At 46.0% G+C, this 23,733-nt stretch overlaps 1 protein-coding gene across 1 annotated transcript in view; it reads right to left on the reverse strand.

Annotated features, from left to right (window-relative positions):
* LOC135047954 (arylsulfatase D-like) overlaps positions 1-23,733 on the reverse strand; it is a 140,424-nt gene that overhangs the window by 48,895 nt on the left and 67,796 nt on the right. The window contains exons 8-9 of the mRNA XM_063955488.1: positions 13,389-13,523; positions 2,572-2,734 (exon numbers count right to left, since the gene is read on the reverse strand). Of these exons, the coding sequence (XP_063811558.1) occupies positions 2,572-2,734; positions 13,389-13,523 (298 nt within the window). The remainder of the gene's footprint in view (positions 1-2,571; positions 2,735-13,388; positions 13,524-23,733) is intronic.

Here is a 23,733-nt window from a genome sequence, read left to right on the forward strand (position 1 = left end):
GCACTTAGAATGGGGTGGGTGCTGGTTTCAAATATGTGTCCCAAGGTGACGTCTAAAAAAAAGCCAAGCAAGATTGCTGCATCTAAAGATGCACAAAGTGGACATCCCAAACCTTGCACACACAGACACATGCTTGTACACCAAGGGAAGGTCTTTAGCAAAAAGTTGCAGATGCTACTATGCCAAAAGACGCTAAAGGAGTTGCTGCAGCATGCAGCTTAAAAGCAACCCCATAACCACAATATGCTGCCCACAAAGGGTAGTGCTCCATCATAACTATTCCCACTATATACTGTAGTGCCTTTAGATCATTATCTTTTATTTTAAAGGCACCACAGGGTCTCTACAGTGCCGTAAATTGGTGTTTGAACAAACTACTAATTTACTAGTTTACATAATAAACAAACAATGCTCAAACTATAAAATTACAAAATAGCATCAGGAGCAAATATTCATAATTTACATAGTACAGTGTGGAGTGTAACAATAATAGATTACACAAGTTTAAATTTAAGAATAATGTAGTACATGGGTATAACAAAGGAGGGATAGGACGGCGAGGGTAACTGTGCAAAGCAAGTCTGTGCCTAGGAGCATCAGTGCAAGAAACGACTTTATAACTGGGGAGAAGGTACAAGCCAAGGAGTGAGGATAATGCAGGCAGGAATTCACAAGAAAGCGGGCCCTGACTGTCGAAGTTTACAATACAGAGGGGGAAGATAAAAAGAGGTTGACACTCAGAGAGGAGTTAGCAGGAGGCAGACTCAGGAGAAGGGTAATTAGGCATTGATGAGTTTTTAAGACTCATTTGAAGAGTATATTTGGACACGGAAGTATGTTCCAAAGTAGGGAGTAGCATGGAAAAATCTTTGGTGGGTGAGGTGATTAGTGACTAGAGGAAGTGGTAGTCTGGGGTGGGCCGTAAGAACATGGATAGAGATGAGCATGGAGATGAAAGTGGTAGGGGGGATGAGAACTTTGTAGGCGAGGATGATTGAAGGGAAAAATTGGTTGAAGAGGTAGTAACTAAACCAGGAGAGAGCAGTATCATAGTATGCAAAGAAGCGGAGGCTTTGGAAGAGTTGGCAGTGGTCATTGGTGTCAGGGTCAAGTGAGGCCAAGATGTAGAAATCAGGAGAAATTACACTTGAATTTGGCAATGAGGACATTATTTGTGACTTTGATGAACCTGGTTTCATGGAGTTGATGGAACATATATATCAAACTGCAGTGGATGTGGAGGAAGTAAGATGAGGAAAGAGGGTTAGGCAGTTTTTGTCAACATGCCAAAGATGCTTGGAAGAGAAGGGGAGTATGGGTGTTAAGAGGCAGAAGTGAGGTCAAAGGAGGATTTTTGAGCAAAAGGGAGCCCACAGCAAACTTAAAAGATGAAGAAAAAGTACCAGAGGAAAGTTATAGGTTGCAATGTCTAGAGAGAGGAAGCAAAGGGTATAAGTGTCAAGAAGACAGGGAAATAATTTAATGTAATTGCCAGTGATAAAGGGGAAGGGAAACAAGATGAGTAGCCTAGATGAATGTATGAGATATGTGTTCTGAAAGGAGCCTGTTAGGAGATGAAGAGATATTGGAGGCTGAGAAGGCAGCCATTTGAAGGTGTTGAAAAGGTGACAGGAGTTGGAAGATTGGGAGATTTATAGTGGTATCATTTACAGAGAGATAGGGCAGAACTATAGCGTGAGAGAATACATTTCAATAGGAGGAAAGTTAGGATGTGAGAGGTTTTCGTCTATGCAAGAGCTTTTTGTAGCTATCGGGTCCATTTTAAATGCCACAGGCGTTGCATGGACCCTAAAAAAACAAGTGTGGCAGCTGAGACAGTGGATTTCCTGGCAAAGGTAATGGTGTGGTCATCTGTTATGGCAGTAAAGATTGGTGGTGGGAGAAAGAAGGAAGCATGAGAAGATGGTAAGATCAAGGGTATCTAAACTGTGTTTAGTGATGGAGAACTTAAGATACAGGGAAGGGGGGGATGGTTGGGAGTTGATAAAGGAGAGAAGCTGGTGGTCAGATAGAGGGAAAAGGGAGTTATTGAAGTCAAAATAAGGTAGTGGCCATTGCACTAGAGGATGAGAAGGTCCATTGTGAGAGTAAGGATGAGAGTCAGAGAAGTTTGGAGGAAGATTCAGAAATTTTCAATCAGGATCTTAAAGTCTCTCAAAATAAGGTTAAGGAAGAGGAAGTTCCGAAATCAAGTAGTTGGGAAATGACAATAGTGGGATGGTTAATCATAGTAACACAGAGGTGGACATGGTCGAAGAAGCCAATGAAGTGGATCTTGATGGAAGAGAAGGAAGTTTTGCAGGAGTTCATTATCTTAAATGCAGGAAATGATAATGTTCACATAAGCAAATATGTCATTCCTTGGATACAACTGTCTTTTTGGAGTGAATGTCTTGTAAACAACTACATAAATAAGTCACCGATCATTGCATCAGACTATGAGCATTTATCACATGTTACTTTACATGGCTACTGAAATGTAGATACTTTACTTTGATTAAATAATAAGTAAACAACTATTATTCTGTTTTAAGACTAGAATGAATGCACCTGTCTGTCGGCAATTCTCCACCAGCTAAATGGACCACAGTTGGGAAGATATCCATAAGACTTGTGGGTTCATCAGTTTCTGTGCCAGAAGGAATCACATCAGGCCACCTGAATATCCCTGGGACACGAATACCACCTTCCCAGCCAGCCATGGCTTTTCCACCTATGAAGTTTGCATCACATGAATACAATATAAAATGGAATTACAGTACATGAAAACATTTTCTTAAAGTTTCATTGCTGATCCACAAGATTTGCTACAAATTCAATTTGCACAAATTCTAATGTCAGTGGCATTATTGGAAGAGCTAGACACATATTCGCTTAAGATTGTATGTAACTAAAAGTGCAATTTCCAGTAACCGGTCTGACTTGGGAAAAAATATAAAGCTGCAATATTTAAAAGGCAACACCAACCTCTCGTACAATGCACCAGTACAGATGATATTACCTGGAAGTACCAACTCAGCAAATGGCACCTGCCAACCTGTGTAGCGGAGTTATGCAAAACCAAAGTAACTAAAGCAGAAAGTAGTGCTCTTGTCTTTTAATTTAAATGTTTTATTACATTATATTTGTACATTTTATTTTTTTATGTCTAACTCGATGTTTTATCAGTTTCACAGCCACTGCTGGAGAAACTACTAGAGCAGAAAAGTACTATAACCAACTGTAACAAATCAAATTCTTGCAGGGCCAGAACTGGTAAGAAATGCCTCCTGTATATGTAGGGTTGCATAATCCTTTGTGTGTAACACACCCTTCTCTTTCTCTTACCTGGTAGTAGAGTTCATTCAGTGCCTTCCTTCATTTATTTCTAAGTTTAAAGCTTTGTTTCCTCACCTATACAGGAATCTGAACATGATCAGCGTTATTTGTTATCACACAATACCATGCAACTTCCTGTCCTGGACAAACCTTCTATAGCCAATTTCCCATATAAGTGGACCACCATATACAGCTAGATGGACAGGACTGACCAAGCTGAACGGTCTTTGCTTGACTTAATATATGATAGTTGTTTATCTGCTGTCATGAGTTACTGCATTTGCACCAGCTGCGTATTTATGTAAAAATGTCCACTGTCAGAGTTCTGTCTAGGTTTGGCAGATGCTTATTTACAACTAATAAGGTCAGGTCAGTTGTACTAGATAGATACTAGAGATGTGCACTTGAAATTTTTCGGGTTTTGTGTTTTGGTTTTGGGTTCGGTTCCGCGGCCGTGTTTTGGGTTCCACCGCGTTTTGGCAAAACCTCACCGAATTTTTTTTGTCGGATTCGGGTGTGTTTTGGATTCGGGTGTTTTTTTCAAAAAAAACTAAAAAACAGCTTAAATCATAGAATTTGGGGGTCATTTTGATCCCAAAGTATTATTAACCTCAAAAACCATAATTTCCACTCATTTTCAGTCTATTCTGAATACCTCACACCTCACAATATTATTTTTAGTCCTAAAATTTGCACCGAGGTCGCTGGATGACTAAGCTAAGCGACCCTAGTGGCCGACACAAACACCGGGCCCATCTAGGAGTGGCACTGCAGTGTCACGCAGGATGGCCCTTCCAAAAAACACTCCCCAAACAGCACATGACGCAAAGAAAAAAAGAGGCGCAATGAGATAGCTGTGTGAGTAAGATAAGCGACCCTAGTGGCCGACACAAACACCGGGCCCATCTAGGAGTGGCACTGCAGTGTCACGCAGGATGGCCCTTCCAAAAAACACTCCCCAAACAGCACATGACGCAAAGAAAAAAAGAGGCGCAATGAGGTAGCTGTGTGAGTAAGATCAGCGACCCTAGTGGCCGACACAAACACCTGGCCCATCTAGGAGTGGCACTGCAGTGTCACGCAGGATGGCCCTTCCAAAAAACACTCCCCAAACAGCACATGACGCAAAGAAAAATTAAAGAAAAAAGAGGTGCAAGATGGAATTGTCCTTGGGCCCTCCCACCCACCCTTATGTTGTATAAACAGGACATGCACACTTTAACCAACCCATCATTTCAGTGACAGGGTCTGCCACACGACTGTGACTGAAATGACGGGTTGGTTTGGACCCCCACCAAAAAAGAAGCAATTAATCTCTCCTTGCACAAACTGGCTCTACAGAGGCAAGATGTCCACCTCATCATCATCCTCCGATATATCACCGTGTACATCCCCCTCCTCACAGATTATCAATTCGTCCTCACTGGAATCCACCATCTCAGCTCCCTGTGTACTTTGTGGAGGCAATTGCTGCTGGTCAATGTCTCCACGGAGGAATTGATTATAATTCATTTTAATGAACATCATCTTCTCCACATTTTCTGGAAGTAACCTCGTACGCCGATTGCTGACAAGGTGAGCGGCGGCACTAAACACTCTTTCGGAGTACACACTTGTGGGAGGGCAACTTAGGTAGAATAAAGCCAGTTTGTGCAAGGGCCTCCAAATTGCCTCTTTTTCCTGCCAGTATAAGTACGGACTGTGTGACGTGCCTACTTGGATGCGGTCACTCATATAATCCTCCACCATTCTTTCAATGGGGAGAGAATCATATGCAGTGACAGTAGACGACATGTCCGTAATCGTTGACAGGTCCTTCAGTTCGGACCAGATGTCAGCATCAGCAGTCGCTCCAGACTGCCCTGCATCACCGCCAGCGGGTGGGCTCGGAATTCTGAGCCTTTTCCTCGCACCCCCAGTTGCGGGAGAATGTGAAGGAGGAGATGTTGACAGGTCGCGTTCCGCTTGACTTGACAATTTTCTCACCAGCAGGTCTTTGAACCCCAGCAGACTTGTGTCTGCCGGAAAGAGAGATCCAAGGTAGGTTTTAAATCTAGGATCGAGCACGGTGGCCAAAATGTAGTGCTCTGATTTCAACAGATTGACCACCCGTGAATCCTTGTTAAGCGAATTAAGGGCTCCATCCACAAGTCCCACATGCCTAGCGGAATCGCTCCGTGTTAGCTCCTCCTTCAATGTCTCCAGCTTCTTCTGCAAAAGCCTGATGAGGGGAATGACCTGACTCAGGCTGGCAGTGTCTGAACTGACTTCACGTGTGGCAAGTTCAAAGGGCAGCAGAACCTTGCACAACGTTGAAATCATTCTCCACTGCGCTTGAGACAGGTGCATTCCACCTCCTATATCGTGCTGAATTGTATAGGCTTGAATGGCCTTTTGCTGCTCCTCCAACCTCTGAAGCATATATAGGGTTGAATTCCACCTCGTTACCACTTCTTGCTTCAGATGATGGCAGGGCAGGTTCAGGCGTTTTTGGTGTTGCTCCAGTCTTCTGTACGTGGTGCCTGTACGCCGAAAGTGTCCCGCAATTCTTCTGGCCACCGACAGCATCTCTTGCACGCCCCTGTCGTTTTTAAAAAAATTCTGCACCACCAAATTCAAGGTATGTGCAAAACATGGGACGTGCTGGAATTTGCCCAGATTTAATGCACACACAATATTGCTGGCGTTGTCCGATGCCACAAATCCACAGGAGAGTCCAATTGGGGTAAGCCATTCCGCGATGATCTTCCTCAGTTGCCGTAAGAGGTTTTCAGCTGTGTGCGTATTCTGGAAACTGGTGATACAAAGCGTAGCCTGCCTAGGAAAGAGTTGGCGTTTGCAAGATGCTGCTACTGGTGCCGCCGCTGCTGTTCTTGCGGCGGGAGTCCATACATCTACCCAGTGGGCTGTCACAGTCATATAGTCCTGACCCTGCCCTGCTCCACTTGTCCACATGTCCGAGGTTAAGTGGACATTGGGTACAGCTGCATTTTTTAGGACACTGGTGACTCTTTTTCTGAGGTCTGTGTACATTTTCGGTATCGCCTGCCTAGAGAAATGGAACCTAGATGGTATTTGGTACCGGGGACACAGTACCTCCAACAAGTCTCTAGTTGGCTCTGCAGTAATGATGGATACCGGAACCACGTTTCTCACCACCCAGGATGCCAAGGCCTCAGTTATCCGCTTTGCAGCAGGATGACTGCTGTGATATTTCATCTTCCTCGCAAAGGACTGTTGGACAGTCAATTGCTTGGTGGAAGTAGTAAAAGTGGTCTTACGATTTCCCCTCTGGGATAACCATCGACTCCCAGCAGCAACAACAGCAGCGCCAGCAGCAGTAGGCGTTACACGCAAGGATGCATCGGAGGAATCCCAGGCAGGAGAGGAATCGTCAGAATTGCCAGTGACATGGCCTGCAGGACTATTGGCATTCCTGGGGAAGGAGGAAATTGACACTGAGGGAGTTGGTGGGGTGGTTTGCGTGAGCTTGGTTACAAGAGGAAGGGATTTACTGGTCAGTGGACTGCTTCCGCTGTCGCCCAAAGTTTTTGAACTTGTCACTGACTTATTATGAATGCGCTGCAGGTGACGTATAAGGGAGGATGTTCCGAGGTGGTTAACGTCCTTACCCCTACTTATTACAGCTTGACAAAGGCAACACACGGCTTGACAAATGTTGTCCGCATTTCTGTTGAAATACTTCCACACCGAAGAGCTGATTTTTTGGTATTTTCACCAGGCATGTCAACGGCCATATTCCTCCCACGGACAACAGGTATCTCCCCGGGTGCCTGACTTAAATAAACCACCTCACCATCAGAATCCTCCTTGTCAATTTCCTCCCCAGCGCCAGCAACACCCATATCCTCCTCATCCTGGTGTACTTCAACACTGACATCTTCAATCTGACTATCAGGAACAGGACTGCGGGTGCTCCTTCCAGCACTTGCAGGGGGCGTGCAAATGGTGGAAGGCGCATGCTCTTCACGTCCAGTGTTGGGAAGGTCAGGCATCGCAACCGACACAATTGGACTCTCCTTGTGGATTTGGGATTTCGAAGAACGCACAGTTCTTTGCGGTGCTTTTGCCAGCTTGAGTCTTTTCATTTTTCTAGCGAGAGGCTGAGTGCTTCCATCCTCATGTGAAGCTGAACCACTAGCCATGAACATAGGCCAGGGCCTCAGCCGTTCCTTGCCACTCCGTGTGGTAAATGGCATATTGGCAAGTTTACGCTTCTCCTCCGACAATTTTATTTTAGATTTTGGAGTCCTTTTTTTACTGATATTTGGTGTTTTGGATTTTACATGCTCTGTACTATGACATTGGGCATCGGCCTTGGCAGACGACGTTGCTGGCATTTCATCGTCTCGGCCATGACTAGTGGCAGCAGCTTCAGCACGAGGTGGAAGTGGATCTTGATCTTTCCCTAATTTTGGAACCTCAACATTTTTGTTCTCCATATTTTAATAGGCACAACTAAAAGGCACCTCAGGTAAACAATGGAGATGGATGGATACTAGTATACTTATGGATGGACGAGCGACTGCCGACACAGAGGTAGCTACAGCCGTGGACTACCGTACTGTGTCTGCTGCTAATATAGACTGGATGATAATGAGATGAAATCAATATATATATATATAATATCACTAGTACTGCAGCCGGACAGGTATATATATTTATTATGTAATGACTGATGACGGACCTGCTGGACACTGTCAGCTCAGCAGCACCGCAGACTGCTACAGTAAGCTACTATAGTAGTATGTATAAAGAAGAAAGAAAAAAAAACCACGGGTAGGTGGTATACAATTATGGATGGACGAGCGACTGCCGACACAGAGGTAGCTACAGCCGTGGACTACCGTACTGTGTCTGCTGCTAATATAGACTGGATGATAATGAGATGAAATCAATATATATATATATAATATCACACTAGTACTGCAGCCGGACAGGTAGATATATTTATTATGTAATGACTGATGACGGACCTGCTGGACACTGTCAGCTCAGCAGCACCGCAGACTGCTACAGTAAGCTACTATAGTAGTATGTATAAAGAAGAAAGGAAAAAAAAAACCACGGGTAGGTGGTATACAATTATGGATGGACGAGCGACTGCCGACACAGAGGTAGCTACAGCCGTGGACTACCGCACTGTGTCTGCTGCTAATATAGACTGGATAATAATGAGATGAAATCAATATATATATATATATAATATCACACTAGTACTGCAGCCGGACTGGTAGATATATTTATGTAATGACTGATGACGGACCTGCTGGACACTGTCAGCTCAGCAGCACCGCAGACTGCTACAGTAAGCTACTATAGTAGTATGTATAAAGAAGAAAGAAAAAAAAAAAAACCACGGGTAGGTGGTATACAATTATGGATGGACGAGCGACTGCCGACACAGAGGTAGCTACAGCCGTGGACTACCGTACTGTGTCTGCTGCTAATATAGACTGGATGATAATGAGATGAAATCAATATATATATATATAATATCACTAGTACTGCAGCCGGACAGGTATATATATTTATTATGTAATGACTTATGACGGACCTGCTGGACACTGTCAGCTCAGCAGCACCGCAGACTGCTACAGTAAGCTACTATAGTAGTATGTATAAAGAAGAAGAAAGAAAAAAAAAACGGGTAGGTGGTATACAATATTATATATATATTATATACAATTATATATATATATATATATATATATATATATTATATATATTAAACTGGTGGTGATTATTAAACTGGTGGTCAGGTCACTGGTCACACTATCAGCAACTTGCAAGTAGTACTCCTAAGCAGACAATCACAATATATATTATACTGGTGGTCAGTGTGGTCACAATGGCAGTGTGGCACTCTGGCAGCAAAAGTGTGCACTGTACGTTATATGTACTCCTGAGTCCTGCTCTCAGACTCTAACTGCTCCCCACTGTCAGTGTCTCCCTCACAAGTCAGATATACATTATACAGTCACACTATCTATCTATCACTTCAGCAAGTAGTAGTACGCCTCCTAATGCTCCCCAAAATTACTACTGTGTCTCTCTCTACTCTAGTCTCACTCTCTTCTCTATAAACGGAGAGGACGCCAGCCACGTCCTCTCCCTATGAATCTCAATGCACGTGTGAAAATGGCGGCGACGCGTGGCTCCTTATATAGAATCCGAGTCTCGCGATAGAATCCGAGCCTCGCGAGAATCCGACAGCGGAATGATGACGTTCGGGCGCGCTCGGGTTAACCGAGCAAGGCGGGAAGATCCGAGTCGCTCGGCCCCGTGTAAAAAAAAATGAAGTTCGGGCGGGTTCGGATTCCGAGGAACCGAACCCGCTCATCTCTAATAGATACATTTGTATATACACATCATATATACTGTCATATATAAGAGCAACAAATATAAATAGTTGCAATCTGATTCTCATTTATGTCACAGGGGTGAATGTAACAGCATGTGAGTTGCAGGCACCCAGTAATGGAGTAGAGCAAAGAATCATCCCTGGAATTGTTAGTGCAGGCACGCCAAAGATTTAAGGTTCAGGTCACCCCTCTGCAAAACATTATTGGCTGCCCTCACCCCCCTTACCTATTTTAAAATTTTCATTATTAGGTAATAAGTCTTAACTCAGCAATTTTTTAAGACTGTACAGTATAAATAACCAACACAACACTGCTAAATGTTAAAACCACAAATGCTTGATAAAAGGACAGGTCACTGTGCTGTTTCACAGCTATCTCTGACAGACAGCCATCAGCCTCCTCCATCACATTCAGTAAGGAATGTCAGCTGCACAGCAACAGTGAAAGTCAGGTTATATAGCTGCACTGATACATGGGCCAGGGCCAGCAGGATGCTCTGATAGGTGGCTCTGTATAAACACAGCCGTCCCTGGCTGCACACCATTCAGGAAGCCTCCGTGAAACTGAAGCCTCCCTCAGCAGAATGTAGCCCTTACCTTCCAACCACCATACAATGACCCAGTGCCGTAACTAGACATTTTAGCGCTGTGTGCAAGAAACCGCATCAGTGCCACACCCCATTTACAAAGAAAGGGCCAGTGCGCACCGTAGGCGAGCACCAAAAAGGTTGTGGCTTCATGGGGAAGGGCGTGGACACAAAATAATACCAATTCATATTACGCTGTACAGAAGTCTCCATTATTCAAATTACACCACACAGTAGTGCCACTTACACATTACACCAGGTACAGCCCCTTTTGCACAATATGCCAGGTAGAGCCCCTGTCACACATTATGCCAAATAGAGCCCCATTTTACATATTACTCCAGGTAGAGCCCCTATCACACATTATGCCAGGCAGAGTCCCCTTTTACGCAGTACGGCAGGTAAAGTCCCCTTTTACACAGTACGGCAGGCAGAGTCCCCTTTTTATACATTACGCCAGGCAAAGCCCCCTTTTACACATTACAGCAGGCAGAGCTCCCTTTTATACATTACAGCAGGCAGAGTCCCCTTTTTATAGATTAGGCAGGCAGAGTCCCGCTTTTTTACACATTACGGCAGGCAGAGTCCCTTTTATACATTAAGCTGGAAGAGTCCCCCTTCTTTATTTTACACATTAGGCAGGCAGAGTCCCCCTTTACTTTACACATTACAGCAGGCAGAGTCCCCCTTTTTACACATCAGGCAGGCAGAGTCTCCCTTTTTCACACAATATGCAGGCTGAGTCATAGGGGGATATTCAATTGTTTGAAAAGTCAGTTGGGTGTCTGTTTATTCCTATCTAATAGACAGGAAAAAACAGACACCCAACCGACTTTTCAAACATTTGAATTCCCCCCATAGAGAGAGAGAGAAAGTATTATACTTACCTGTGGCCAGACGGCAGGCCTCTCTTTTCCTCCTTCCCGCTCTCCTCTATCCTGCTCTTCGCAGCGCAGGGCACTGTTGGTTGGCTGGGGGCGGGCTGGGAGAGACGTCATCACTCCAAGCACATGGGGGGGAGATTGGAGGGGGAGCTGCAGTGATGCCCGGCTACCTATGCAAGAAGAGGTAGCCGGGAATGCAGCTGAGCAGTGACAGTGGGGAAATGTGGACCCCACAGTGTGGCAGAGTGGGGTAGGCATTAAAAAAATTGAAGGAAATTGGAGAGTAAAGGGAACGGAAGCAGCTCTGGCAAAAGCAGAGATGAAATTAATTTATGATATGCAAACACTCGAACCGAGAGGGTTAAACAGTGAATTCGAACTTAAGTGGTTTTTAAAATAAGCTTGTAAAATGGTTTAAATCATTGGTTTCACACTCATGAGTATGGGGGATATTAATGTGTTGTTTCCCAAAACCATGGGATTGTCTAGTGTAAGAAAATGTATAAAACTTAGGTTACTGTTTTGTGTACACTGTACAGAAATGTATCCAGTACGTCAAGATATCTCCCTGACATTGCAATCTTTTGAGGGATACTAGGAAATAATAATAATGTGTTCGATTCATGTTTAGCACACAATGGCGTTGAGGATCTACAAAAAGAATATACTTTCACAATAACGGAGAACCAAGTCATGTGACTATTCCACTATGACGCCGGAGAACTAGGAAGTGAAGCGGTAGCTCCGGGTGGAACGCAGCTGCGTTCCACAGAGAGCAAAAAGGAAATGACGCGATCGCGTCATCCGGAAGTCGAGGGTGGAACGCAGATGCGTTCCACATAGAAAACGAAGCACGCGGAAGTCCGGGAAAATAGGAGGGATGCGCAAACAGGGGGAACCGTAATGAGAGGATATGTAGATAGGGAAATAAAAAGTAAAAGGACCGGAAGTATTAGATATTACTTCCGGTAATACGAAATTAAAATCATATAAAATCCCTTAAGAATGCATATTCAGAGAGATTTTTGGTGTATAAAGAATTGCATACAGTTATAATGTCATACAATGTGAGAAAGAATATAAAATAAGGGATTTTAAGGATTTGTGATGTGTTAATTGACATGACACCTCCCACTTGTCTGTGATTGGTCAATAGTAGTATAAATATAGAAGGCCTGATAACCACCATTACACCTTGAAAAAGACTTATTGTTGAAACGCGTTGGTGGATACAGGCGGAGACTGATGCAGCGTGGAACCTTAAAGGGCTTAACATCTGGACCGTGGAGGAGTTATACCCGGGACTAACCCTTTCATGCGAAACATATGCCTTGTATAGGCCCATTCTGGTACGCAATCATTCCGTATGGTGGTGGATAATTCATTGATTGTTATTTTATGAATTTTAAAGTTTTAGAATAAATGTAAAAATTGTTTTACGCTATGAAAGGCGTTCTTTTCTAATTGCATTTGAGGTATCAAAAACGGACACAAGAGAAGATACCTGACAGCGGAAAAGTGATCGCAGGATTACTCCTTGCAGAATATCACGGACATTATTCTGGGTGACATATACCTTAATTGGGGAGCGCAATTCACATCTTTTTTGTATGTAGGTGTTGCCAGTGGTCCTGTGCTCACAGTGCATCTGCGCTGTGTGCCAGGCACCACTTGCACATACCTAGTTATAGCCCTGCCGTAACCCCTTCCTCCCTTCCCCATCAAAGCAACTGCTGATCCTGGCTGTCACCATTGCTGGGCAGCCTTCTTTCCTGCTGGTGCTGCTATATTAAAAAGAAAGATCAAATGATCAGCAAAAATTCTCATGCAGGGGAAGGAGAGCTGTTTTTCTGACCCCAGCAGGTGCCACCCCTAGGCATGCGCCTCTGGTGGCTATCGGGAAATCTGGCACTGGTCATAAACATGAGTGGAAAAGAGATATGACCACACATCATGGGGCCATGGCCTTGTGGTATGTCCCGTCTCTGCATGCCAGCTGATCAGAGGGCCAGAAGGCCTGGCTTTTAAATTATTTCCGCTTTGAATGTAGCGGCTAAATCGAGGAAATCTCCCAGGTGCCTGCAAATTTGAACTCCAGCTGTGTATAATCCTTATTTTCTTTAATTGTAAAAATTGGTATATTCATATACAAAATGCCTTCTACTTCAGAGAATTATTTGCACATATACTTGCCTCTGTAAATTCCATTCCATCCACCAGTTTGAAGGTTCCCAGCTCGGTTCTCTAAGTGCCCCCCATGGTCGGAGGCAAAATACACCAATGTGTTATTTTGTATTTCAGCATTATCAATAGCATCAAGTACAGAACCTGTAAGAGAACAGTTTTTATCAAATGAGAAATGTAATGCTTAATGTGGGTGTATTACCCATTCATATTGTTGTAACAGGGGTAAACTATAACCCACACCTGTCCAATATGGAGCAAGTTGCCGCTGGAGCAAACCAGGGGGTATTTTTTATCGGATAGACACAAGGGAGCTGAGGCTGCGGAGCAAACTGGGGGGGAAGGGGTATTGTCTGATAGTCACAAGGGGCATGAGGCTGGCAGAGCTAACCCTAACCAATATGATGCCCTAGGCAAGACTTTGGCTGGTGACCCCTAGCACCGCCACTAGTTCCCCCTCTGACCCTGCACCCCTTTGCCACGACCATCACCCCTCACCCATTGCAGTCCTCATTTTGGTGTTACTGCCCCCTATATTTTAAATGGGAACAGTGCACACATTCGGTGCACAGCCCAAAAAGGGGTGTGTTCTTCCTGGGAAGGGGCATGGCCACACAACAGTACCCCTAATTCAACTTTATTCACATTCTATCATGCGATAGTGTCCCTAATTCATGTTACATCACACAGTAGTACCACTTTACCTTATAAACGTTACTAATTACAGCAGTGCCCTTTATTCACATTACATCACACTGAATTTCTCCTTATTCACATTACACCACACCATATTGCTCTTTATTTACATTAGACCACACAGTAAGGTCCTTTCTATATGTTACGTCACACAGTAGAGTACCTTATACACATAATGCCACACATTAGTAATTCATTTATACACATAATACCACACAGTAATGCCCCTTACATATATGACACACATTATTAATGTCCTTATAAACATAATGCACCATACACATTATGTCAACCTTTATTAATGTCCTTATACACATAATGACACACACAAAGTATCTTACACATATGCCGCACATTATTAATGCCCTTATACACGTAATGAGACACATAATGTCCCTTACACATATGCCGTACATTTTTAGTTTACTTATACACATAAGGACACACATAGTGCCCCTTACACATATGCCGCACATTATTAATGCATTTATACATATGACAGATATAATGCCCCTTACACATATGCCCAACACTACTGCACAACCAACCCCCCCACACACAAAGCACTCACATGGCCACTTACAGTGTGACCTCTGCCTCTGCTTGAATATGCCATGCAGCAGATGCCTTGTATGAGTCAGCTGGCAACTTTGCAAACATCGGGTGCCTTTTGTTGATGAAAATGCAACTTATTTGCATTACTATGTGGCTAGCACAAGCAGTTCCTGCTGGTTAAAATGATATGTGGCATGCATATATTCTGTGTGTGACTGTGACTGTATCTGCATATGAAATGCTACATTACAGTGATTTCCAGGAATACACTGTAATGTAGCATTTCATAAGCAGATCTAGCCACAGTCACACATGGAATATAGGCATACCACATATCATTTTAATCAGCAGAAGCTGCTTGTGCCCCTAGGCATACCAAATGCCCTAGGCATTTGCCTAGTTTGCCTATGCCTAGGGCCGGCTCTGTAAGCTGGAGAGATAACAGGTGACGGTGGAGAGAAAACAAGTGAGGTGAGGCTGGAGAGAAATCAGGTAAGGTGAGGCTGGAGAGAAAAGTGAGCCGAAGCTGGAAGAAATCAAAGAAATTTATAATAAAAAACAGCATATTTTGTTAATATGGTTTTTTGCATATCTGGGCTTTTTCTATTTTATTATGATGTAACTTCAATTGCTACCTACTCATACCCAGCATTTTCTTTAGTCTCCTTTTCACATATCAACTCTTGGTTACATCGCCAGAATTACAGGAACTACTGTAGGCAACTTACAAAATTAAAAATCAATCACTTAACTGTCTTAGCAGCAATCATCTACATATATAAAAGCCAAATTATACTGACTGACTCAATGGGGCTGATTCAGACCTGATCGCTGCTGCTGAATGACAAGCAGAGGTGGTCGCTGGGTGGGAGGGGGCGGGCCGGCGGGTTTAGGGGGCACAGTCCGGGCAACGCAGGTGTGCCTGGACCATTGGGAGGGTGGGCCGTGGTGGTTAACTAATGTCCGCAGAATACTAACTAATGTCCTCTATCTCAAGGTCGGTGCCCCATAATGCTTTTACGCAACTTCAATCCACCCAAACTGTGCAGTGGTACCAGGCTGCAAGTGTAGACTCTACACCAACATGTAATAGAAGCGCCAATATTCACAGGCATCGGCCAGGCAGAGACTGTCTTCATTCCGAGAATTCCTCTGATCCCATCAGACTACCATTTCCAGTTCAAACAGCTGCAGTTCCCAGTAAAATCCTGCTACACCATGACCATTAACAAAGCTCAGGGGCAGAGTTTGAAAGCAGCTGGTGTGGATCTGAGGAGCAGTTTCGTCACAAGGCGGGTGCGGGGGGTGCGGCCGGCACCCGGGTGTGACACCAAATGCCAGCTCCTCCGCACTGACAGGAACCAGGTGCTGCAGTGAGAAAGTCTCCTACAGTACCCGGCTCCTGTCACAGAAGAGGAGCCGACAGTGGACGGAGACTGGCTCTGGGGGAAGCCCAGCATCTCCGGAGATGCTGGGCATGCCCCCAGAGTGACGATTCCGGGATCCCACGAAGCCACGCCCCCTAAGTGCAAGGCCACGCCCCTTTTTACCGTGATCGCGGCAGGAGATCAGGGGCGCGCACCGGGTGTCACCACACCCGGTGACGCCTCTGCTGAGGAGTGTCTGCTACCTCCATGGCCAGTTGTATGTTGCCTGTTCCAGAGTCAGCTCCTGTGACAGCCTGGCCATTCTCCAGCCTGAAGGAAAGACTAAAAAGGTAGTTTACCAGCAAGTCCTTCAAAATTGCTACACACATGGAAATATTTGAAATTCCATATAGAAGCATGGGTATTCAGCTAGTAATAATATAACATACATTTCTCTGACGTCCTAGTGGATGCTGGGAACTCCGTAAGGACCATGGGGAATAGCGGCTCCGCAGGAGACTGGGCACAAAAAGTAAAAGCTTTAGACTAGCTGGTGTGCACTGGCTCCTCCCCCTATGACCCTCCTCCAAGCCTCAGTTAGATTTTTGTGCCCGAACGAGAAGGGTGCAAGCCAGGTGGCTCTCCTGAGCTGCTTAGAAGTAAAAGTTTAAATAGGTTTTTTATTTTCAGTGAGTCCTGCTGGCAACAGGCTCACTGCATCGTGGGACTAAGGGGAGAAGAAGCGAACTCACCTGACTGCAGAGTGGATTGGGCTTCTTGGCTACTGGACATTAGCTCCAGAGGGACGATCACAGGTTCAGCCTGGATGGGTCCCGGAGCCGCGCCGCCGGCCCCCTTACAGAGCCAGAAGAGCGAAGAGGTCCGGAGAAAGCGGCGGCAGAAGACGTTCCTGTCTTCAAATAAGGTAGCGCACAGCACTGCAGCTGTGCGCCATTGCTCTCAGCACACTTCACACTCCGGTCACTGAGGGTGCAGGGCGCTGGGGGGGAGCGCCCTGAGACGCAATAAAAACGATATAAAAACCTTATATGGCTAAAAAAAATGCATCACATATAGCTCCTGGGCTATATGGATGCATTTATCCCCTGCCAGTTTCCTGAAAAAAGCGGGAGAAAAGGCCGCCGTGAAGGGGGCGGAGCCTTTCTCCTCAGCACACAAGCGCCATTTTCTTTCACAGCTCCGCTGGAAGGACGGCTCCCTGACTCTCCCCTGCAGTCCTGCACTACAGAAACAGGGTAAAACAGAGAGGGGGGCACTATTGGCAGCTAATATATAAATACAGCAGCTATAACAGGGAGTAACACTTATATAAGGTTATCCCTGTATATATATAGCGCTCTGGTGTGTGCTGGCAAACTCTCCCTCTGTCTCCCCAAAGGGCTAGTGAGGTCCTGTCCTCTATCAGAGCATTCCCTGTGTGTGTGCTGGGTGTCGGTACGATTGTGTCGACATGTATGAGGAGGAAAATGATGTGGAAGCAGAGCAATTGCCTGTGTTAGTGATGTCACCCCCTAGGGAGTCGACACCTGACTGGATGGTAGTAATTAAAGAATTACGTGACAATGTCAGCACTTTGCAAAAAACTGTTGACGACATGAGACAGCCGACAAATCAATTAGTGCCTGTTCAGGCGTCTCAGACACCGTCAGGGGCGCTAAAACGCCCGTTACCTCAGATGGTCGACACAGACCCTGACACGGATACTGAATCCAGTGTCGACGGTGACGAGACAAACGTAATGTCCAGTAGGGCCAAACGTTACATGATCACGGCAATGAAGGAGGCATTGAACATTTCTGACACTACAAGTACCACAAAAAAGGGTATTATGTGGGGTGTGAAAAAACTACCAGTGGTTTTTCCTGAGTCAGATGAATTAAATGAGGTGTGTGATAAAGCGTGGGTTTCCCCCGATAAAAAACTGCTGATTTCTAATAAATTATTGGCACTATACCCTTTCCCGCCAGAGGTTAGGGCACGTTGGGAAACACCCCCTAGGGTAGATAAGGCGCTCACACGCTTATCAAAACAAGTGGCGTTACCGTCTCCTGATACGGCCGCTCTCAAGGAACCAGCTGATAGAAGGCTGGAAAATATCTTAAAAGGTATATACACACATACCGGTGTTATACTGCGACCAGCGATCGAGTGGAGTGGCTTGGTCGGATTCCCTGACTGAAAATATTGATACCCTGGATAGGGACAGTATATTATTAACTATAGAGCATTTAAAGGATGCATTACTATATATGCGAGATGCACAGAGGGATATTTGCACCCTGGCATCTAGAGTAAGTGCGATGTCCATTTCTGCCAGAAGAACGTTATGGACGCGACAGTGGTCAGGTGATGCGGATTCCAAACGACATATGGAAGTATTGCCGTATAAAGGGGAGGAGTTATTTGGGGTCGGTCTATCGGACCTGGTGGCCACAGCAACGGCTGGAAAATCCACCTTTTTACCCCAGGTCACCTCTCAGCAGAAAAAGACACCGTCTTTTCAAACCCAGTCCTTTCGTCCCTATAAGGGCAAGAGGGAAAAAGGCCGCTCGTTCCTGCCCCGGGGCAGAGGAAGGGGAAAAAGACTGCACCATGCAGCCTCTTCCCAGGAGCAGAAGCCCTCCCCCGCTTCTGCCAAGTCCTCAGCATGACGCTGGGGCTCTGCAAGCAGACTCGGGCACGGTGGGGGGCCGTCTCAAGAATTTCAGCGCGCAGTGGGCTCACTCGCAAGTGGACCCCTGGATCCTGCAGGTAGTATCACAGGGGTACAAATTGGAATTCGAGACGTCTCCCCCTCGCCGGTTCCTGAAGTCTGCTCTACCAACGTCTCCCTCCGACAGGGAGGCAGTATTGGAAGCTATTCACAAGCTGTATTCCCAGCAGGTGATAATCAAGGTACCCCTCCTACAACAGGGAAAGGGGTATTATTCCACGCTGTTTGTGGTACCGAAGCCGGACGGCTCGGTGAGACCAATTTTAAATCTAAAATCTTTGAACACTTACATAAAAAGGTTCAAATTCAAGATGGAGTCACTCAGAGCAGTGATAGCGAACCTGGAAGAAGGGGACTATATGGTATCTCTAGACATCAAGGATGCTTATCTCCATGTCCCAATCTACCCTTCTCACCAAGGGTACCTCAGGTTTGTGATACAAAACTGTCATTATCAGTTTCAGACGCTGCCGTTTGGATTGTCCACGGCACCACGGGTCTTTACCAAGGTAATGGCCGAAATGATGATTCTTCTTCGAAGAAAAGGCGTATTAATTATCCCTTACTTGGACGATCTCCTGATAAGGGCAAGGTCCAGGGAACAGTTAGAGGTCGGAGTAGCACTATCTCAGGTAGTGCTACGTCAGCACGGGTGGATTCTAAATATCCCAAAATCACAGCTGATTCCAACAACACGTCTACTGTTCTTAGGGATGATTCTGGACACAGTCCAGAAAAAGGTGTTTCTCCCGGAGGAGAAGGCCAGGGAGTTATCCGAGCTAGTCAGGAACCTCCTAAAACCAGGACAAGTGTCAGTGCATCAGTGCACGAGAGTCCTGGGAAAAATGGTGGCTTCTTACGAAGCGATTCCATTCGGAAGATTCCATGCAAGAACTTTTCAGTGGGATCTGCTGGACAAATGGTCCGGATCGCATCTTCAGTAGAGATGAGCGCCTGAAATTTTTCGGGTTTTGTGTTTTGGTTTTGGGTTCGGTTCCGCGGCCGTGTTTTGGGTTCGAACGCATTTTGGCAAAACCTCACCGAATTATTTTTGTCGGATTCGGGTGTGTTTTGGATTCGGGTGTTTTTTTCCAAAAACACTAAAAAACAGCTTAAATCATAGAATTTGGGGGTCATTTTGATCCCACAGTATTATTAACCTCAAAAACCATAATTTACACTCATTTTCAGTCTATTCTGAATACCTCACACCTCACAATATTATTTTTAGTCCTAAAATTTGCACCGAGGTCGCTGTGTGAGTAAGATAAGCGACCCTAGTGGCCGACACAAACACCGGGCCCATCTAGGAGTGGCACTGCAGTGTCACGCAGGATGTCCCTTCCAAAAAACCCTCCCCAAACAGCACATGACGCAAAGAAAAAAAGAGGCGCAATGAGGTAGCTGTGTGAGTAAGATTAGCGACCCTAGTGGCCGACACAAACACCGGGCCCATCTAGGAGTGGCACTGCAGTGTCACGCAGGATGGCCCTTCCAAAAAACCCTCCCCAAACAGCACATGACGCAAAGAAAAAAAGAGGCGCAATGAGGTAGCTGTGTGAGTAAGATTAGCGACCCTAGTGGCCGACACAAACACCGGGCCCATCTAGGAGTGGCACTGCAGTGTCACGCAGGATGGCCCTTCCAAAAAACCCTCCCCAAACAGCACATGACGCAAAGAAAAAAAGAGGCGCAATGAGGTAGCTGACTGTGTGAGTAAGATTAGCGACCCTAGTGGCCGACACAAACACCGGGCACATCTAGGAGTGGCACTGCAGTGTCACGCAGGATGTCCCTTCCAAAAAACCCTCCCCAAACAGCACATGACGCAAAGAAAAAAAGAGGGGCAATGAGGTAGCTGTGTGAGTAAGATTAGCGACCCTAGTGGCCGACACAAACACCGGGCACATCTAGGAGTGGCACTGCAGTGTCACGCAGGATGTCCCTTCCAAAAAACCCTCCCCAAACAGCACATGACGCAAAGAAAAAAAGAGGCGCAATGAGGTAGCTGTGTGAGTAAGATTAGCGACCCTAGTGGCCGACACAAACACCGGGCCCATCTAGGAGTGGCACTGCAGTGTCACGCAGGATGTCCCTTCCAAAAAACCCTCCCCAATCAGCACATGATGCAAAGAAAAAGAAAAGAAAAAAGAGGTGCAAGATGGAATTATCCTTGGGCCCTCCCACCCACCCTTATGTTGTATAAACAAAACAGGACATGCACACTTTAACCAACCCATCATTTCAGTGACAGGGTCTGCCACACGACTGTGACTGATATGACGGGTTGGTTTGGACCCCCCCCAAAAAAGAAGCAATTAATCTCTCCTTGCACAAACTGGCTCTACAGAGGCAAGATGTCCACCTCATCTTCACCCTCCGATATATCACCGTGTACATCCCCCTCCTCACAGATTATCAATTCGTCCCCACTGGAATCCACCATCTCAGCTCCCTGTGTACTTTGTGGAGGCAATTGCTGCTGGTCAATGTCTCCGCGGAGGAATTGATTATAATTCATTTTAATGAACATCATCTTCTCCACATTTTCTGGATGTAACCTCGTACGCCGATTGCTGACAAGGTGAGCGGCGGCACTAAACACTCTTTCGGAGTACACACTTGTGGGAGGGCAACTTAGGTAGAATAAAGCCAGTTTGTGCAAGGGCCTCCAAATTGCCTCTTTTTCCTGCCAGTATAAGTACGGACTGTGTGACGTGCCTACTTGGATGCGGTCACTCATATAATCCTCCACCATTCTATCAATGTTGAGAGAATCATATGCAGTGACAGTAGACGACATGTCCGTAATCGTTGTCAGGTCCTTCAGTCCGGACCAGATGTCAGCATCAGCAGTCGCTCCAGACTGCCCTGCATCACCGCCAGCGGGTGGGCTCGGAATTCTGAGCCTTTTCCTCGCACCCCCAGTTGCGGGAGAATGTGAAGGAGGAGATGTTGACAGGTCGCGTTCCGCTTGACTTGACAATTTTGTCACCAGCAGGTCTTTCAACCCCAGCAGACCTGTGTCTGCCGGAAAGAGAGATCCAAGGTAGGCTTTAAATCTAGGATCGAGCACGGTGGCCAAAATGTAGTGCTCTGATTTCAACAGATTGACCACCCGTGAATCCTTGTTAAGCGAATTAAGGGCTGCATCCACAAGTCCCACATGCCTAGCGGAATCGCTCCCTTTTAGCTCCTTCTTCAATGCCTCCAGCTTCTTCTGCAAAAGCCTGATGAGGGGAATGACCTGACTCAGGCTGGCAGTGTCTGAACTGACTTCACGTGTGGCAAGTTCAAAGGGCATCAGAACCTTGCACAACGTTGAAATCATTCTCCACTGCACTTGAGACAGGTGCATTCCATCTCCTATATCGTGCTCAATTGTATAGGCTTGAATGGCCTTTTGCTGCTCCTCCAACCTCTGAAGCATATAGAGGGTTGAATTCCACCTCGTTACCACTTCTTGCTTCAGATGATGGCAGGGCAGGTTCAGTAGTTTTTGGTGGTGCTCCAGTCTTCTGTACGTGGTGCCTGTACGCCGAAAGTGTCCCGCAATTTTTCTGGCCACCGACAGCATCTCTTGCACGCCCCTGTCGTTTTTAAAAAAATTCTGCACCACCAAATTCAAGGTATGTGCAAAACATGGGACGTGCTGGAATTTGCCCATATTTAATGCACACACAATATTGCTGGCGTTGTCCGATGCCACAAATCCACAGGAGAGTCCAATTGGGGTAAGCCATTCCGCGATGATCTTCCTCAGTTGCCGTAAGAGGTTTTCAGCTGTGTGCGTATTCTGGAAAGCGGTGATACAAAGCGTAGCCTGCCTAGGAAAGAGTTGGCGTTTGCGAGATGCTGCTACTGGTGCCGCCGCTGCTGTTCTTGCGGCGGGAGTCCATACATCTACCCAGTGGGCTGTCACAGTCATATAGTCCTGACCCTGCCCTGCTCCACTTGTCCACATGTCCGTGGTTAAGTGGACATTGGGTACAACTGCATTTTTTAGGAGACTGGTGAGTCTTTTTCTGATGTCCGTGTACATTCTCGGTATCGCCTGCCTAGAGAAGTGGAACCTAGATGGTATTTGGTAACGGGGGCACACTGCCTCAATAAATTGTCTAGTTCCCTGTGAACTAACGGCGGATACCGGACGCACGTCTAACACCAACATAGTTGTCAAGGACTCAGTTATCCGCTTTGCAGTAGGATGACTGCTGTGATATTTCATCTTCCTCGCAAAGGACTGTTGAACAGTCAATTGCTTACTGGAAGTAGTACAAGTGGGCTTACGACTTCCCCTCTGGGATGACCATCGACTCCCAGCGGCAACAACAGCAGCGCCAGCAGCAGTAGGCGTTACACGCAAGGATGCATCGGAGGAATCCCAGGCAGGAGAGGACTCGTCAGACTTGCCAGTGACATGGCCTGCAGGACTATTGGCATTCCTGGGGAAGGAGGAAATTGACACTGAGGGAGTTGGTGGGGTGGTTTGCGTGAGCTTGGTTACAAGAGGAAGGGATTTACTGGTCAGTGGACTGCTTCCGCTGTCACCCAAAGTTTTTGAACTTGTCACTGACTTATTATGAATGCGCTGCAGGTGACGTATAAGGGAGGATGTTCCGAGGTGGTTAACGTCCTTACCCCTACTTATTACAGCTTGACAAAGGGAACACACGGCTTGACACCTGTTGTCCGCATTTCTGGTGAAATACCTCCACACCGAAGAGCTGATTTTTTTGGTATTTTCACCTGGCATGTCAACGGCCATATTCCTCCCACGGACAACAGGTGTCTCCCCGGGTGCCTGACTTAAACAAACCACCTCACCATCAGAATCCTCCTGGTCAATTTCCTCCCCAGCGCCAGCAACACCCATATCCTCCTCATCCTGGTGTACTTCAACACTGACATCTTCAATCTGACTATCAGGAACTGGACTGCGGGTGCTCCTTCCAGCACTTGCAGGGGGCGTGCAAATGGTGGAAGGCGCATGCTCTTCACG

This window comes from Pseudophryne corroboree, chromosome 2 (assembly GCF_028390025.1).
Source record: "Pseudophryne corroboree isolate aPseCor3 chromosome 2, aPseCor3.hap2, whole genome shotgun sequence".
Taxonomy (NCBI): domain Eukaryota; kingdom Metazoa; phylum Chordata; class Amphibia; order Anura; family Myobatrachidae; genus Pseudophryne; species Pseudophryne corroboree.